Source organism: Gobio gobio (genome assembly GCF_949357685.1).
Source record: "Gobio gobio genome assembly, chromosome: 20".
NCBI classification, from domain to species: Eukaryota; Metazoa; Chordata; class Actinopteri; order Cypriniformes; family Gobionidae; genus Gobio; species Gobio gobio.
This window is the reverse complement of record NC_137113.1, coordinates 14,222,688-14,241,998: the sequence shown is the minus strand read 5'-3', so window position 1 is coordinate 14,241,998 and position 19,311 is coordinate 14,222,688. Positions and strand designations below refer to the sequence as shown.

At 37.4% G+C, this 19,311-nt stretch overlaps 1 protein-coding gene across 24 annotated transcripts in view; it reads right to left on the bottom strand.

Annotated features, from left to right (window-relative positions):
* Positions 1–15,888, bottom strand: part of camk2g1 (calcium/calmodulin-dependent protein kinase (CaM kinase) II gamma 1) — a 102,470-nt gene extending 86,582 nt beyond the window's left edge. For 21 of the 24 annotated variants that reach the window (XM_079801237.1, XM_079801258.1, XM_079801243.1 and 18 more), the window contains exons 1-2: positions 15,679–15,856; positions 14,334–14,428 (exon numbers count right to left, since the gene is read on the bottom strand). In XM_079801237.1, coding sequence (XP_079657363.1) covers positions 14,334–14,428; positions 15,679–15,743 — 160 coding nt within the window. In that variant the 5' untranslated portion in view covers positions 15,744–15,856. Of the gene's footprint in view, positions 1–14,333; positions 14,429–15,678 lie in introns of all 24 variants that reach the window. The other 3 variants (XM_079801260.1, XM_079801252.1, XM_079801249.1) reach the window with 3 other exon arrangements.
* Positions 15,889–19,311: the final 3,423 nt, after the last annotated feature.

Genomic DNA, 19,311 nt, shown 5'->3' with positions numbered 1-19,311 from the left:
CCTCAAAGTTGGTGTGTTAGAAGCAGGAAAAATGGACAAGCGTAAGGATTTGAGCGAGTTTGACAAGGGCCAAATTGTGATGGTTAGACGACTGGGTAAGAGAATCTCCAAAACTGCAGCTCTTGTGGGGTGTTCTCGGTCTGCAGTGGTCAGTATCCATCAAAGATGGTCCAATGAAGGAACAGTGTTGAACTGGCGATAGGGTCATGGGCGGCCAAGGCTCATTGATGCACGTGGGGAGCGAAGGCTGGCCCGTGTGGTCAGATCAAACAGACGAGCTACTGTAGCTCAAATTGCTCAAGAAGTTAATGCTGGTTCTGATATAAAGGTGTCAGAATAATCAATGTAATGCAGTTTGTTGCGTATGAGGCTGCATAGCCGCAGACCAATAAAGCTGCCCATGCTGACCCCTGTCCACCGGCAAAGGAACCAACGTTGGCACGTGAGCATCAGAACTGGACCACGGAGCAATGGAAGAAGGTGGCCTGGTCTGATGAATCATGTTTTCTTTTACATGACGTGGATGAACACCTGGGGAACACATGGCACCAGGATGCACTATGGGAAGAAGGCAAGCTAGCAGAGGCAGTGTGATGCTTTTGGCAATGTTCTGCCATCCATGTGGATGTTACTTTGACATGTACCTCCCGCACCTAAGCATTATTGCAGACCATGTACACCCTTTCATGGAAACGGTATTCCCTGGTTGTTGTGGCTTCTTTCAGCAGGATAATGTTCAGGAATGGTTTGAGGAGCACGAGTTTGAGGTGTTGACGTGGCCTCCAAATTCCCCAGATCTCAATCCAATCGAGCATCTGTGAGATGTGCTGAACAAACAAGTCTGATGCATGTTGGCTCCACCTCGTAACTTCCAGGACTTAAAGTATCTGCTGCTAACATCTTGGTGCCAAATACCACAGCACACCTTCAGGGGTCTAGTGGAGTCCATGCCTCGATGGGTCAGGGCTGTTTTGGCAACAAAAGGGGGACCAACACAATATTAGGAAGATGCTCATAATTGTATGCCTGATCGGTGTATGTGGTACATATGTTAGATGCGAGTTCCTTGGAATATTAGCTTGGGGAAAAAAGGTTAAAAACCACTGAAATAAATGAATTGTGCATTTTAATATGGTTTTTAAATAAAAAGGTACCCTAATAAAAAGGTTTCTTTATGAATAAAAAAAAAGACCTTAGAAATCAATTCCAAGAAGTAAAAATTGCCTCTTAATAGAAGTTCATTTCTGACACCAGAAAGAAATAACTATTCCCACATCCAAGCCCTTAAAATGTGAGTAATTTTTTTTGTTCTACCTCCTAAAGACTTAGATCCAATTCATTTTACTTTTTTTCTAAAAAATAGCGTGTGAAATTGAGCAAACCTTATTGTCAGAAAAAAGGCGAAGTGACTGCGCAATAACCAGATTTTAATAAGGCTATCACAGCCGAAGAAATAAGGAACAGAAGGGATGCAGAGAAAGAAAATGGGAAGGAGAGCAGGAAGGAATGGGAGGGAGAGCAATCGATGGAAGTTCTACTAAAGGCACAGTACGCAGCAGCTCAGAACAAAGAGTGCAAAATGAGTGTGGCTGGAACACTCGCAGCTCCTATCACAGAGAGAGAAGGATGGAAGAGAAGAGGTTGAACAATGTCACTCCGTTCCCTGTAGTGAAGACATCTTTCTATCAGTTCTTATAGCTTCTTGTGTCACACAATGGGGTTCAAAATGAGGCAGAACAAAGGGGCCAATGATCCCGGAGGAAAGGGGATTAAGATTTGGGCTGTATGTACATGCTCGACACACTAAGAAACTGTAATTCAAACGCGCACTGTGCGTTCCGATTCATTCCTATCATGTAATACACTGCCTGATAACAACCAATTGTTGAATACGCTCTGTGTGTTTGCATTAGTGGAAGACCAGTTTGAGTTTTTCAATGACTAATGCCGATATCTAGAGAACATGGAGGCAAATGGCTGATATAATATTGGCATATATACAATAATTTAATTCTGGTTCTGGTTCCATTAACGATTCTTTTAGTACTCTTAAGGATTAAATATATCTGGAGAATTTAAATGCATTTCCACTACCAAATGTGATACATACATTTAAAACAATTCTTGCAAGATGTGTTCAGATCTTGTAGACACAAAGTAAACCCAATCCAATAACTGACCTTACCTATAAATTAATTTTCTGCTTTCGGCTCCATCTCACGCACAGTTGAGTATGCAAGCCTTTCAAAGGGCATAAGAGTCGAAAGATACGTTCGGTGCATGCGCACATCTATTAGACTTTTGTTTTCCGCATAGACACAAAAATGTGGCTACAAGCGAAAAGTGCATGCAGACGGTCGCAGACCCTTCTGATGACCAAAATTACGTCACGCATACAGTGTGCGGACCGTCGCGGAATGCAGACGACTGGGGGGCTTGAACAACGATACTAAACAAACAAAAAATGAAGTAACTGCTACTACCATTTTCACCACAACACAAACAAAATCAATAGGGATTTCCCTCAAAACTGCCACAATTAAAAATTCGATTAAAAACAGATTAAAAAAAACAAAAAGTACAACAAACTACAAAAACAAAACAGGATAAAATGGACAAATTATATGATTTCAATGAGGAAAAAAAATATTTGTGGTGTTTTTCCTGCTTAAAATAGGACACTATAACAATAGCAATAAATATTGTAATTATTTTTTTTAAAGTTTGTTGCCTCAAGGCAACATTGTACCACAACGGAAAAATATAAACATTTGACATTTTCATGTAAAAAAAAAGAAATATATTTATTGAAAACATCAATTTCTTTAACCAGACACCTGAACAAACACATTTATCCAGTTTATAATGTATTACAAATTTCATATTTAATAAAAAGTAACATTTCAAATTCAGCTGTTGCTCTCAGGCAACTTTGCACCATCGTGGAACACAAGTATTACCAAACTATCACATCAAGTTATCATATCCAACTTCATCCTCATCTCCATCTTCAATCTCACCCTCACTCTCTTCCTGCCGGATTGTCACTATGACCCTCATCTTCCTCATCACAGTATGACACCTCATCCTCACCCTCATCAACTGGCAGTTGTGTTTTATGCCTTTTTTAAGTGCTATAGAAAATGTGCAGATCATAATATGTGCAGTTATAGTATGTGAATTACTATTCTTATATGTGCATTACAAAATCATGCAAAAATACAAATATATTTAGAATTTTAGAAATTCTAGCTCTTTTTCTTACAAATATACTATATTTGTATACAACCTAGTCTGTCTGGCATGGCCTTATGCGATTTCTTTATGGTACAATGTTGCCTTGAGGCAACACACAGTTTTTTGTTATTTACTACAAAACATTTGATGATATATAATATAAAGTTCTTGAAAATACTTCTTTATTTACCAGTGAAGGTGGATATTTTTTTGTGGGTGATTAACCGGACATAAATTAGTGAAAAATGCACTTTTCATTGGAGAAAATATGGAGCCATGTGACCTGTGCACCAATTTTTTTTGCACTTTCATTGATTAGTATTTGAGTTCTTCTTCCCCGAGATAGGTTTGAACAATAAATTGGTGTTTCATTTTATTAAAAATAAACTAAAATAGACTATGTTGCCTGGAGGCAACACCGTATTAAGTCATCCTCTTTTTTTCACAAGTGAAAAAACAAGCCCTTCATTTATTACGGAAATGGACGAGCCCACATTTGTATAGTTTATTAGCAAAACTATACAAAAATATATGAAATGTAGCAATCAGAAGTCAGTAATGTAACCGCAATAAATCAATTTAATGCATTCTAGCTGAATAACCTGACCCCCAAATAGGGATGTGACGGTGAGGAAATTTTCCCACCGGTTAATTGATGTGTGACAACACCGGTAATACCGGTATCACCGGCGGAGGCTTTTAAATCACTAATTCTATCTAACCGAAAGTAACATGCACACGACCGCTCTGAACTGAAAACGCGCCAGTGTTGCGTATTCACACACCGTTGACAGCTCGTCTGTAAATGCGCGCTCTGTGAGACCATGGGTGCATCTCAATCAGTTCCCTAGTTCAGTAGTCAGGGCATTGATCAGTCTATGATTGAGATGCACGCCATGAATGAATAACAGTTCGTCCGTAAAGCCTCGTTTATACTCGACGCGCCCGCTCGAGCGCGAGGGTGCGCGCGGCAAAAAGAAATGCGCGCAGTCAGCGTAGCGGAGGCTCGCACTGCGGAGCCAGGCGAAAGTAAACAATGCGCGCTCGGTGCGGCCGTGCACATTTAACTTTCGGTTTTGAATTGGCGCCAATTCGGCTGCGGGTTGCTTGAATTATGGGTTCATTAGTCTATTATTTTTAATGAAAAACACAACAACAAAACAAATGACAAACTCCCTTAAATAGGCGCTTTTACGTTTCGCTTTGAAACCAAATCTTCCGCGATCATCTCAGTCAGCTCCTCACTCTTAAATCTGATGAATGACTCCTGCCGCTGCCGAGACTCACAGTCGGATCCTGCTTTATTAAGCAGATACGTTCAGTTTTTATTTGTATTGTCTGTTCTCTAACTGAACTAAATTATTTTATTACTATAAAAAAAATAAAAAAGACGGTGGGCGGTGCCACGGTGGGCAAGTGATGTAACCGGTGTTGAGTCTGGACACCGGTAACACCGGCAACACCGACTATCGTAGCAAGCCTACCCCCAAACCTTTGAATTGTCGTGTATTTCATTAAAAACTACTAACAAAAAACAACGTATATCTTTAACTACATGTCATATAATCAACTAGTGAGTAAGTACACGGAGTCTCACATTTAGCTGTAAGATGTGTTCGATTTAATGAAAAGAACCGACTCATTACAATGTTTCATCGTGGAATCCGAATACGCAGGTTGTGATATGCCTTGCCGATGTGATAACTTGTTGATATGCGCCTGCAATAACTCACGTGTGCAAGGAGTGCTATAGCGATAAGATCATGTCAGCATTGTGATCATTCTTGAAGTGAACTTGTATGTCAACAAGCAAAAACATTGCACGTTTGTTGATTTATATTGACAATTTTTAAATGCTGTCTTGAATTTGTGAAGCCTCCTCCAGGTCCTAGTGCCCGTCCGGTATAATGTTATATATATTTAGTGGGGGCGCTGTTGTTATAGTAATAAAAATGAAAAGTATAATACACAAATAACTAGAAGTTGCTTCTTTTTCTGAATAAATAAAGCAGTAATTATGTCAAAAACACAAGCAAGACACTTGTAAATTAAATACTTTTATATACAGTATATTAATCTGTCATGCCACCCCCACTTCATGTGCACAAACGTTAAATCCAAAAATAAAATATTTAGGTTACAACTGCATCTGTCTGGGGTGAAAAATTACTGACTTTATTATTGTTATTTTCAGAGCTTTAATATACTCTTATTATAAAAAGAACTTTATTAACATTTATTTATTGTCTTTAACAAGAATCCTTTTAGTAAGGAGACCTCAGAAATCTGAAACTAAAATGACAAATTTTGTTTCCAAATAAAGGGAAAAAATAAACGTATATCAGTTTCGGGATCGGCCAAAATGAGTTGAAAAATATCGGTACATCGGCAAAAAAACAATATCGTGCATCCCTAATTTTTTTTTTATAAATAAGAAATGGTACTTGGATCCCAATCCTATACACGATACAATGATAGTGAATAAACAAAATTGCTGAAATAAACAGTTTTATATATAATGTGAAATGCATGTTTGTTATCTATGGCCGTCCGTAGATTCAAAAAAGACAACATTTCAAAAATCTTGGAGATATATCGATATCACTTCGCTGAACCAAATTACTGAAGACAAAGAGGCTTTATCTGCAATATGCTAATTCGCAAGTTTCAGTTCATTTGTGTTTTACACAACATTCTTGTCCAGGGGAACTAGAGGCATGGCAAAAATGTGAACAGGCCAGCTGGAAATGACTACGCCAATAATGAAGCGCCAGGGAGAGAGCAATCGGGAAGATGCATGCAGGATAAGTGACAGTGATCTTAATGGCCCACGACATGAAAATGCGCTATAACGCTTCCGGTCAGAACAGTCATAGTGAGAGTATGATGTTGGAGGGCAGGCAAAGCAATTCCCATAGTAGAGGACAAGCCTTCAGAAAGGACTATTTGATCATTTTACTGCAGGGGTCACACCTTTTCAAGCCATTTCAGAGGAATAATGCATATGCACACACACCATATATGCATTGTGGGCGTATGTTTGTGTGTGCAAACACTAGGCCAGGAATCGTTCGGCTCTTTGAACATCTGCCAATTGAACTGTGACGTTATGATCCTGAGTATCACAAAAAAATTCAGAGGTAATTCAGACTCCATGTCGGTTTTCATCAAGCAAAACAAGCAACTAGTCACTGGGCTCAAGTCGGCCTTAGGGAGGTTAAGTCCTCTCAATAGCAGCTTAAACTGAATCCACTGGATCCGAGGAGACGTTTGAATCTCCTGTGCTGCTTTCGTAACCGTTTAAGGTTAAGTTGAAACAACATGTCTGCAAAGACAGAGAAATGATGACCACATGGACAAAAAAACAAGCGCAATGTAAGAGATGGCAATGGCATCCCCCTCTGGTCTGAGCCTATGAAATACAATTAAATAAGTGGATTAACCTCAATTCAAAAGCAATCCCCCTCACAAGGTAAGAGAGAAGAGGACAGATACATAGATGCCAAAGCCAGGGGTAAAAAACAGACTAATTTTCTTAAATTGACCAATAATTTCATAACGTTTTATGAAATTCAGCAACCGAAAGCACACAGACCATAAAACTACAAATTGAAAATCCCTAAAGCACTTTGAATTCAGTAAAACTCGTCATTGTATAATAAATGCATTGACCTTTGCCTGATTTCTGGTCATTTTGAATCTGTTAAATTAATTTTATTTTCCATAATTCATATAAACAATGTACACTGCTGTTCACAAGTTTGGTATCAGTGCAATTGTTTTTAATAGAAATGAATACTCAGCAAAGATGCATTGAACTGATAAAACAACAATAAAGATATGTAGGACGTTAAGAGATTTCGGTTTTAAATAAATGGCTTTTCTTTTGAACTTTTTATTCAAAGAAAAAAAAAATGTATCATGGTTTTCACAAAAATATGAAGCAGCACAATCGCATTCAACATGATAATAAGCAGGGAGTAAATCAGTATATTAGAATTTATTCTAAAAGGATCATGTGACACTGAAGACTGGAGTACAATCTACAATGAAGTATAATGAATTACAATCTATTAAATTAGAAAATGTATTGCTGTATTTTGATCAAATAAACGCAGACTTGATGAACAAAAGAGACCCCAAGCGTATTTTTTATTTTAATACATTGCAAAAACAAAACCAGAAAACATAGCTAATCTTACATTTTTTACCAAATCTCAAAGGAACAGATGTAATTTTGCCATATTCATTTGAGCACTATGACGCCGCCTCTTTATAGAACATGAGTCAGTGAAGACCCTTTGGAAAGCATTGGCACCCCAGTGGGGGGGGGGGGGGGGGGGGGCACGTGTCTACCAGACCTCTGCTGCCATTTCTATAGCAATTCAACCTTCGTGATTCCGAATAAGCCAAGCTGCAAGCGTTACGCACACAGCTGCTGTCATTTCTGCATACATTTCCTTGGATCAGAAAACCCCTCCCCCACCCGCTAATAAGGTCGTCATATGACCTGGCCAGAGCGCTAATCACACAAATATTTATCTAGGCAAATAAGAGAGGGATTCCTGCATATGGCACTCAGTGTGCAGAGGTCACAACAAACGAATGAACCAAAATAACCCATGTTTTTAGAAAAAAAAAGTCAGGTTGTTTCACATATCAGGGCTGTAAGTGTGTGGAGTGAGACTCGTCTACTCTAAGCCCCTGTCAGGCTGACGTGTTGCTTCTCTGCAGACGTGTGGTGCACGTCCGGGCACCAGGCAGTAAGGGATTATGGGAGATTTTTGTCCATTCTCATTCGTTCTCATCCTCAACTCAGACCATCAACACAAGTCTTGAGCTCCTCGTTTATGGCAACCAATCAAATACACCCCAAAGCAGTTGCCTAGCTACTGCAACAAGCTCTTGGTCAAAACAGCCAACGAGTGAAGGATTACAGCAACACAACTTTAATCCATCTTTTAGGAGAGCACAAAAATAAGCAGGTTCTATTTTTGGGGGAAAAAAATCGATGTTTGGTTCTGTTCGCGTTTTTAATGTTTGCATTTTATCAATATGAATGGAAGTGTAAAATACTAAAAACTTGTATTATTTCCTTCTGTGTCACAGCAAACTAAATGATGCTTTAGCTGTAGCTGTGAGCTAACAGTCCGAATTAGAGGGACAGACTAGGTGCCAGTAAATAAACACTGCTTTGCAATCTCTCTATTGTATCGTCCAAGCAAACATACAAGCCGAGTTGTCCGAATCATGACTGACTCTTATGAGCTGGTTCTTTTTTCAATCACAGATGAACTCTTAAGGCCCCCGACATACTCACGGCGAAGTTCTTTTTCGTTCTTCGTTTAGGGATAAAATGAAGTTCAAAATACGCAAGCATCGATATACTGTTAGCGAACATCCGCCCACACTGCTGAGAGCGATGGTTAGATGAATACGTAAATATGTGCTGCGTGCTTTCGTCTCAATAGCAAAATAAACATAACAAAATTGAAAAAACGGCAAGCTTTTTTATAATAAAACAATCTGATCATAGCACATTAATATGTTTGCACAAGCTCTGCAATTCGGCACTCTTGTAAAGTCACGTCACGTTTATTTATAGATCACTTTATACAATAGACTGCATAAAATCAAGCAGCTTTACAGTATTAAACATGAAAAACTGTCAGTATCTCGTTTCATCGGAAGTACAACTTCATTTTGTACTATAAAGCAGCTCTCCAGTGTGTTCATGTTTACACTCGCGTACATCTGACCTCGACGGACTGAACAGAGGAAATGAAGATTTCCACGTGAAAGAAGGCGGAGCCTCCACGCAGTTGCGTACACCTACCTATTACGTAATCGCCATGGACCAATTGTAGTACATAAGGTGTTTACCAGCCGTAGCAAACTTTTCTGGAAAGTTCGCTTTGGGAAGCTGTTTCGAGCTCCCAAAACTAATTCCAGACGAAGTTCGGTTTGGCCTGATTTTGTTCGAAATGACACATCACATCAGTTCGTTCTTTGATTACGCTTGAAGTGTATCAGGGCCTTTAGGCTAAAATAGTACAGAGCCAGTTAAACTTAAAATTGAAAACCCAAAAATTTTGTAGGATATGGTCGTTGTGTAATTTAGTAAATGCTAAAATGTTTTATACTTTTATAACTTATTAACTGTCTCCTGATTTCTGGTAAATTTGATTCTGTTAAAGCCAGAATATGTACGTTTTTTGCCACTAGAGGTCGCTTATTCAAAACAAAGGCGTAGCTTAATGACGCCTTGATTTCGCTGAGCTTTTATTATGCCTCAGACGACCGCTTTTTCTGGTCATGTGTATGTGGCGTAGCGCAGTGCTGTTATATCAGTAGATATATTAGATACATTATTTGAGTGTGTTGAAAGTTATGTTATAATTAGTGCTGGGCAAATTAACGCGTACATTTTTTCATTTTAACGCATTAATGATATTTAACGCAATTAACGCAGTGTTTGTTTTTTATATACATTTTTGCCTAGCGTTACATTATATGATCACACTCTTATTCATGTAAATGCTTTTAAACAATCTAAGCACGACAAGACAAAAGAGAATGCGCTGTATGTCAATGTCCTGTCTGTGTGGCTGCATCTCAATCAGACCCCGGCCTGCGCCAGTCTCGTGCACACATCGAGTTCTCTTTCGCTCTTGAACAAACAATAAAAACAACACAGAATGTTGCCAAAATGCCAGTTTTGTCGAGTATTAGGAGTCTCATAATAGGAGTCTTAAATGAATTAAATAACGTCTTAAACGAACTTGAGAAATGAACGTGAGAAAATGAGATGCGTGTGACAGCGCATCAGATCCGCATCATGTTCAGCAGCAGCCGATCTTAAAGTGACAGCAGCACTGATGATGTCTGTTATTAATGTTCATCAAAGAGCAAAGGGAACAGAGAAAAGATGATTAATCTATATTTCATTTATTATTTATGCAGTTAAGAAATGTGTTTGAAAACTATTACATTTCTGTATATGTCTAACAGGGAAGGCCACGGGTAAATATACAATTTATTATAATGGGTTTATTTAAAGATTGTTTTAAGTTCACTTAAATTAAAAGTTGTTTTTTTTAAAGCCTAACAAATGTTGAAATTGGAAGCTTTCATTTATACTGTAATGTAATGTTATTAATGTTTCATAGAGGCATTAGTATCAGTGATACTGGCCTTCATTCATAAAAAGATGCCATTACAACGCATATTTAAAATATGCTGTATTTAAATTGTTTCTACATTAATTTGGAGAGTAACTGAAATTATTACAATATCAATTTTAAAAACTTGCGATTAATTACAGAAAACAATGCGAATAATTAGTTCGTTTTTTTTAATCGATTCCCAGCACTAGTTATAATGCTACTCTGTGCGTTCGCTCGGCGGCTACTATGAGACACTTGTTGCACACTGCAGTAAGCTAGATCAATATTAGGCATGGTAAAACATGGTACTACGCGGTATATCAAGAAAACGAGATTTAAACAATAAGACTAACTGTGTTGATTCTTTTTCTGTCAATTAATATATCCAAACAGTTGCTCACCTGTCTAATAAAACACATAATATATTAAAGCGTCTTTGGTGTTTCCATGGTTTCAACAAAATAAAACAAAATCAATGGTAACGCGGGTATGATGTCATTGATAGAAGACACACGGACACGGTCCGCGTCCTGGTGGTTAAAATTGCTTATTTCGCTGGATTTAAACATTCTTGGAAACTTTGATTTGGGATACTGAAAGTACACAAGTCAACAACATATATAACATTGTTCTAGTGGTTTTTGTATATTTTAATCCAAAAATCGTACATATTGTGCCTTTAAATTAAGTATACTTTCCATAATTCACGCTCCTGTTCAAAATTCTAGGGTCGGTAATGTCGGCTTCAGACTACACAATATTAACAACGATAGTCCCAGTATCATGGACAAGAAACATGTCAAACTACACATAATTTCAGCTTCTGTGCTTTTATTGGTCAACACCACAGATGTGACTAAACACACTTGTGGAGGACCCTCGGAAATCGATATTTTGTAGTCTGAACCTGGCATAAGATTTTTTTGCTTTTTTATACTTTTGAAAGAAGTATCTTATGATCACCAAGGCTTCATTTATTTGAACCAAAATACAGTAAAAACACCAATATTGTAAAATTACAATTCAAAATGACCGATTTCTACTTGAATATATTTGAAAATGTTATTTATTCCTGTGATGGCAAAGCAGAATTTTCAGCAGCCATTTATTCCAGTCTTCAGTCAGTGTCACAATTCTTCTGAAATCACAGTACAGTGAATACAAAAGCAGTATTGTATACTTGGTATTTTTGTCTATAAATATATCAAAACATAAATGTAGTAAATGCTATGAAGAATCAATTACTTGGCACTTCCTCAAAAGTACAGGGAATCATTAATGGAACCGCTAAGGAACAAAGAACCTTATTAAGTGCAACCAGAATCAATGCATTAAATTGAATCATTAGATTACCATCCCTTGCAAATTAATCTATTTGAATTGAACTAGAATTAAATGCACACACATCAGCGAAAGTTGAAGGAACATTAAACCCATCATCCATCTCAAATGAGACATTGATGAATTGAATATGGAGTTACACCATGATGACAAGAACCACACCTTTCCCTGGGCATCTTCCAGAATCTCCATATTAGCAGTTAAAGGGATTCAGTCATGCCCCTCTTCCTCTGCTACCCGGACGACTGAAGCACAGTCCAGCCTTAATTGGCTGTGCTGCTGGACACAAGCACTCAACAAAGAAAATGGCTGTGCCATAAACAAGACCCTCACTGTCCATGCTTTCCACTTAAATTCACATTAGCTCCATGGAAAACTGCAAGTCAGCAAATCGAGGAAGGCGGAAAGACGTATTGCACAAGACACTTCACTTGCTAACCTTCCGCCGTTATGACAAACAAGCTTCTCCAACCTGCTGAGGCAGGTATAATTAGATATAACGCAGCAGACCAAAACTCAACAAGCTAAAGCAGGAAAAAGCTTGATTTATTTTTAAAAATGCAAATCGTTGAACATGTCAATTGATCATCAATAGCTCAGAACAGCTTCACCCTGGCTCTAGCACAGTCATCATTTTACTCTGCAATAAAAAAAGTTTACTATCAGCTGAACTGACTCAGAATCCTTCTTGTGTATGACTCAGCTTATAGGCCTTTCTGACATTCCCATAATACCGCACGTTTTCCCGTTTATCAGGGAAGCAACTGAACATTCAAATGAGCCATACAAACACATGCCATTGAATATATCCATCTTATAGAAACCACAGCGGGGCTTGAAACACACCTTAAATCTGTCCTTTTTTTATCCTTTTAAGCGCAATCTCTTTTTTTCCCCTCATCAAAAGCAGCTTTCGTCTTCAGGAGCCGCACAAAGCATGCGAGTTCTGCGACAACACATGGTACTGATAAACACATGCTTGCCCAAAAAGGTTCACAAAATTATTGCAAAACTGCAGGTGGGACTATTTGCCAGATTTGTGCTGCAGGGCACAGCACGCATTCTCATGCGTCTCTTCAAGTTCTGAGAAAAACAGGGCTGGACAGAGGCAGAGGCAGAGGCAAACACTTCTGCATGCTTTTCCTCTACAAAAACATCTGAAGGACTGCGGCCATCCCAGCAGGCCAGGTTTCAACACACAGCTATTAAGCTAAACAGGTCTGCGCAGAGCGACCATCAGGGGGAGTTCAGTTTTCTTTTCTACTGCGACTATTTCCTTTTGAAACAGGAAGTTCATAGTACATACCAATGGGCTTGTCATTTTTTAAATAGCCTTCAGCCTTTAGTCCACATCACAGCCACGAACTCTGATTTAATACTTGTTATTTCTACAGTATTGTGAACTAAAACAATTTGAAATAACGCTGAAATACAATAAAATATAAATATTACATGAAAAACCTCAACTTAAAACTTAATCGAAAATTAAAAATGTTGCATTGGTGACTAAATTAAATAAGTTTAAGTACTAAAACTATTAAAACTAAAACTGAAAAAATGCTATATAGAATTTGTTTTAATTAAGAAAAATATAACAAAACTACTAAAACAAACTAAAATGAATGAATTAACTCAAAATATTAAAAATATGAAATATTACACACATGTAATATGCATGTAATATTTAATAATATTTTTTCTATTTTATATTATGGAATATATACACACACAATTGATCCTATAATAATTATAACCGTGTTGGTAGTCAGAAGTAGAGGTCGACTAGGTCGTTAAAAGACAATACCGATATTTATTGACAGCAAATAAAAAATCTATTTTACTCCATTTTTACTTAAAGGCTGTGAGTAGACTGACAATTGGTGAAATAACTACTTCTGTTTACCAACCAACCAATGAAATAATCTAATCTAGCACTAGTCAGAAGATGGTGGAATTACACTGCATTCACACAGGCCGTCTGCATCGACGCTTGGCCGTGTCTGAAGATTGGTGCTGATGCAACCATCATAGCGACAACAGCCAATCACATTACTTTTCCGGTGTTGCATGAAAAGTCTGCGCTAGGGTATTTGCATAAGCGATCTGATTGGCTGCTTTGGCGCTTGAAAGGTTTTCAACTTCTGCCGCGAGCAACGCCAGTGACGCGACGCAATGGAACCCACAGTTCAGTTCGGCAACACATGACGTCACTCATTGAAAGTAAATGAGAAGCGTCCACACAGACGCCCAGTGTGAATGCACCATAAGGGGGAGATGTTCTCATTCTAGAGAACATTTCATTGGACAAAAAAAATTGGATACACCTGTGAATGCAAGATAAGTCATCAATATTTTTGGTTTGTTTCCCCTGATATCCGCCATTTTACTTACTGTATGTCAACATTTATGAGTGCGCAACCACAAAGATGCCCTCAAATAAACAGACACGGAATAAAAGCCACAAAACTCAAACTTCCGAAGACGATGTCTTTTCTCTTCCCTTCAGTGAACGCAGAGCGAAACACAACACAAAGCACCTTTATCCCACTGTACTGTATACACTGGAAGAGTGCTGAAACAAACGCTTACCTCTTGCTGACAGTTTCTTTGTGTTAATTATTTTAGCAGCATATTCCTGGCCAGTGGATTTTTTCACACATCTCCGCACCACGGAGAAGGCACCCCTGCAAAAGAAGAACACACAAGAGTTTGATTTCCATCGAAAGTAAAAGATGCACCTGACTCTTGAAACAAGGAAGAGCTGTCAGTCACTGATGACGTAACAGCGGTTCCATTATTATTTATTGATGAGAAGTCTGATAGTTTGTTTTAAAGAACCGGTTCAAGCATAGATTGCGGCGTGGCATATTGTATGCTCTTAAATGTACCATGTTGCTGCGAATACAATTTTATAAAGGTTTTATTATTGTAATGTGTTCACACTTGCAATCTAAAAATAATTTACATTTACATAAAAGTATATTAATAATCATTATAGAGACTCGAGTACTGCTCGGACCGATTCACCGATTTTTGTGAACTGGTTCGACCGATTCATTGAAAAGATTCGACAGTCATCCGGACATCGCGAGACGTTAAAACATGACAAAAAAGAAGTGCAAATCAGCAAATTGGGTCATGTCTGCACAAAATTGGACTTAACACAATACTACAATTATGACATTTGCCCTCAGAAAAATGGGCGGCGTGAAGCGCACTTCGCATCTGCATGTTAGAAAGGCTCTAATGCTCTTCCTAAAAGTGAGATTGAATTCTCAGAAAGGCGTCACTGCTCATTTATTGATTTTATAATCCCTCTTTATCGCTCCCCTCCTAAGATATTAAAGTGTGATTAACTGTGTGTGCGACACATTCAATATTTTATTGTTATATCGAGCATGCAGCTACATATTCTTTAGCGCACTACATAGTGCACTACGCTGCAATCATGTTAAGCAGCTGCAGAAGAAAATAATTAAACCTTACGAGGTTACGAGCATAAAACAAGCCACATTGTTAATGCCACGAAAAGTGGCAGCCAAATACCCAAAGTAACCGAGGAAACCTTCCTGCCCATCAGCAAGCCCTTAAAATAAAACAAGGCGTGAACACAAAACACACTGCATAGCCTACTACATTCAACATTCTACGCTAACGGATACATTGCTCAAAACCAATACAGCCTGACATTTAAAACGTCTAAAGCTTAGATCCGCACAGGGGGCTTGATCGGATCAAGTCCAGAACCGAGTGCTGTACTGTAGGGCTGTCTTGATCCGATCAAGACCCCCGTGCGTGGCTTTCGGAGAGGTTTACGAGTCTCTTAGCAAGTCATTTCCCCTGCTGTCAACATCCAAATAAAAGAATGGAACGAAACAAACAAGAGTAACTTGCGCCGATGACGTCACACTGCTACAATGTTGCGCGCACTTACTTTCCCAGCTCTTCGTAAAGCTGATACTCGTCCGTAAACCTGGTCGAGGTTACGATTGTAGCCATGTTGTGTGTGCGTGTGGGGAGGGGGGTCGATGCCTCTGCTGCTGCGGTTCAGGTTTCGGGAGGAGAATCTCATGTGTTCCAGAGAGAGAAAGAAGGGAGATACAGACGGAAAGAGTGGAGGGGAGGGGCTGGTTGTGGTGGGGGTGGAGAGAACATAACGCGAGACAACGCGAGACTTCCATGCAATCAGCAAAGTCACGGGCAGGGTGACAGACAGACCGCTCTTATATGTATATTAACAATGGCAAGAGTCGTTTTTAGTCATAATATAGCCTACAACGACAAACATTTGACTGATTAAATTATGTAGACAGCACAATAAAAGATTAAAAGGCGCCACGGTATAATAAAAATGATTATGGAGTATAATAAAACAACATTGGAATTTCATCTCTCTCTCTCTCTCTCTCTCTCTCTCTCTCTCTCTCTCTCTCTCTCTCTCTCTCTCTCTCTCTCTCTCTCTCTCTCTCTCTCTCTCTCTCTCTCTCTCTCTCTTTGAAGTTATGTACTGTGTGTTTACTTTTTATGAATAGTACGGAAAGGTTTTACTAGTTCCAGCTTTCTTTGTCTTTTTTTAAAGTGAGGAGTGTCTGGATTTCATGATAGAAATGACTTTCATTTGACTTCTTCTGGTAGTTCAGATGTCATATTATCCCATTGGATCGCATAAAAAAAGTAAATTTTTAATAATCAGTAGTGTTTCATATCGTAATAACATACATAGAAATAAACAAAGGGTACACTCTTAAAAAAAAGGTTCTATATGGCACCACAAATGGTTCTTTGCTCGTAATCAGGGGAACCTTTTTTAGTGCTATATAGCACCAATTTTGGGGCTTCAGTGGTTCTTCAGCGGTTCTTCAGAGTTGCTATATAGCACCTTAGTCAAAGAACCGGTGAAGAACCTCTGAAGAACCGCTGAAGAACCGCTGAAGCATCAAAATTGGTGCTATATAGCACTAAAAAAAGGTTCCCCTATGATTACGAGCCAAGAACCATTTTTGGTGCAATATAGAACCTTTTTTTTTTTTGAGTGTAGTAGGTAACTGACATGTCCATAAACTTTGTTTTATTCAACATTGACATATGTTTAAGTATTATTTTACATTTATTAAACCCTTTTGCCTTCACTAAATAGTCCTTATGCAACTTTCAATTGTCTCGTAATGAATATGAAGTCATAATAACAGCATGTTTAGCATGTTTGAATAGAATAATAAAAAGCTTTTGTGCAAAGTTGAATAGTATGTCAGACCTAAGGACACTGCTTAAGCAGCTTTGAAAATGCATATGAAACCAATTTCAGTTCAATAACTTTTACAAACAATTATTCATCTCTGGATTAATCTCAGTAGCTATACATTGCTTTTGCTGCCATTTCAATATCAGAATACTTCATCATCTGGCCATAAAGCTCTTATAAATCCCATTGCACTTTCAAAAAGACTTTGCTTGTCAGGTATCTCACCTTGTAAGTGCTTCTATTCCTTCGCTCAAGGGACAGTGTGTTCTCTCACTCTCATGCCAGGTTGCATGGATGAACTCCATTTAAAGCGTCAGGCAAAGAGTTTTATCTTGAAAAACAAGTGAGAGAGGACCATTACATCTAAGTAGTCAAGTTCGTTATGGCTGGCGAAGATCCGTTCTTGTGATTGATTCCCATTATGATGAAGTCATTTTAAGTCCATTTCATGATTAGCGTTCTAGTAGTTTGCATATTTAGTTGTAGCAGCCTAGTAAATGAAGCTTATTTTTTTTTAAACATATGTGTGTCTATGAGTTATAGTGTTGTATAGTCTCAGAATTATTGGCCTGTGTAATCACTAAATACAAGCCATGCATAATTGATGCAGTTTCACTATTCATCTGAAATATTCATCACTTTCATCCATTAGTCCCTCATAAACATAAATCCATTCTGGTCCATGAAAATGCCTGCAGTTCAAAGGGAACAGGAATTCCAGAACAGTGGTTAAGATATCCCATACATGCTGACAACAATGCTAACATAAATTGTACTTCAAATCACAAAAAAGTGGTCCATTTCTTCCATCTTATACTTGCCCACATTGCCTTATCAGAATATATGCATAACTGCACAGATATCACACGCAGAAAATATCCAACCAATGAAATTACAAGCTTGACCTGATCATGCAAAACATGCAACTCATTTGATTATCCAATATCATAACACATTTGTGCATATCAGAATATGTGAAGGCGTTTAGCCAATGATATCCGAGGCAGAACTCAACAACAAATCAAATGGATGAACACATGCAAATGAGACCAACATTTAACCTCCTTCCAAAGCACTCACATTATGCCATCTTATAGAAAGATGATTTATTAAGGAAATCACCAAACTCTGCATTCAACAGTGTTTGCAGTTCATGCACTTTTTGCAAAGACCCCGGCAGCCAAATGAAGAAAACTCCGGACATTGCAACTCATGCTGCAAGACATAACACTCCGATGGAGGCACATAAATTAGTCATCAGTCAATAGAGATCAATGGGCTTATTTTCACCAGGCTGAAATTAGGAGCACAGAGTTTAGCTCTTGTCTGGGAGATGGAGAGAGGTCTAAACACATGGGTGCATGCATGCCATTTGCTCCATACATCAATTCATAAACTGCAGAGGATAAACAGTGTGTGATGGCTCTGTGAAACATTCAACAATTCTAATGTATGGTTGAATGATTTATTTGTGATGAAATATTTATAAGCTCAATTTATAAAATCAGGCATCAGATTTGAGATTTACAAAAGCATCTATGTCTATGAATGCTTAAAAACTTAATTCATGGGTTTTGCTGCATTTTATTTATTATATTTAACTACATTTTAAACATTAATTGAATAAGCATCTTTAGATATATTTATTTATACAAGTGAATCTAAAGTCTGAGACTTTTATGACATATTTTGACAAAATGAATAAGAAACATTATATATATATATATAGCCTATATATATATATATATATATATATATATATATATATATATATATATATATATATATATATATATATATATATATATATATATATATATATATATATATATATATATATATATATATATATATATATATATATATACTTTATTTAATTAAAATGTCAAATTTGATTTAAATTGAATTAAATAATCGATTTTAAATATTTAAAATTGATTTATTTTGTTTATTTGAGTTTTCAAACTTTTTGAAACGCTTAATTCTTCATTTTTGCTGTATTTTATTCATTATATTTAACTACATTTTAAACATGAATTAAATAAACTATTTCATTATTTATGTAAATATGGAAAAAAATCTTACTTACATGTTTTATTTTTATATAAAAAATGTAATTATTCTATTAAAATAATTAAAACTAAAAGTCTTAAACCATTTAATTATTTGTCAAAATATAAAAAAATCCTACAATATTGTTTCCATCCAGATTGTTCCAAAGTGGTCTAAGATGAAAAATATAAAATTGAGAATGCACAGTCCTACACTACACATCTTACTCCACACGTATGAATGAAGATCATGTGGATGATTTTAAAGACCAGT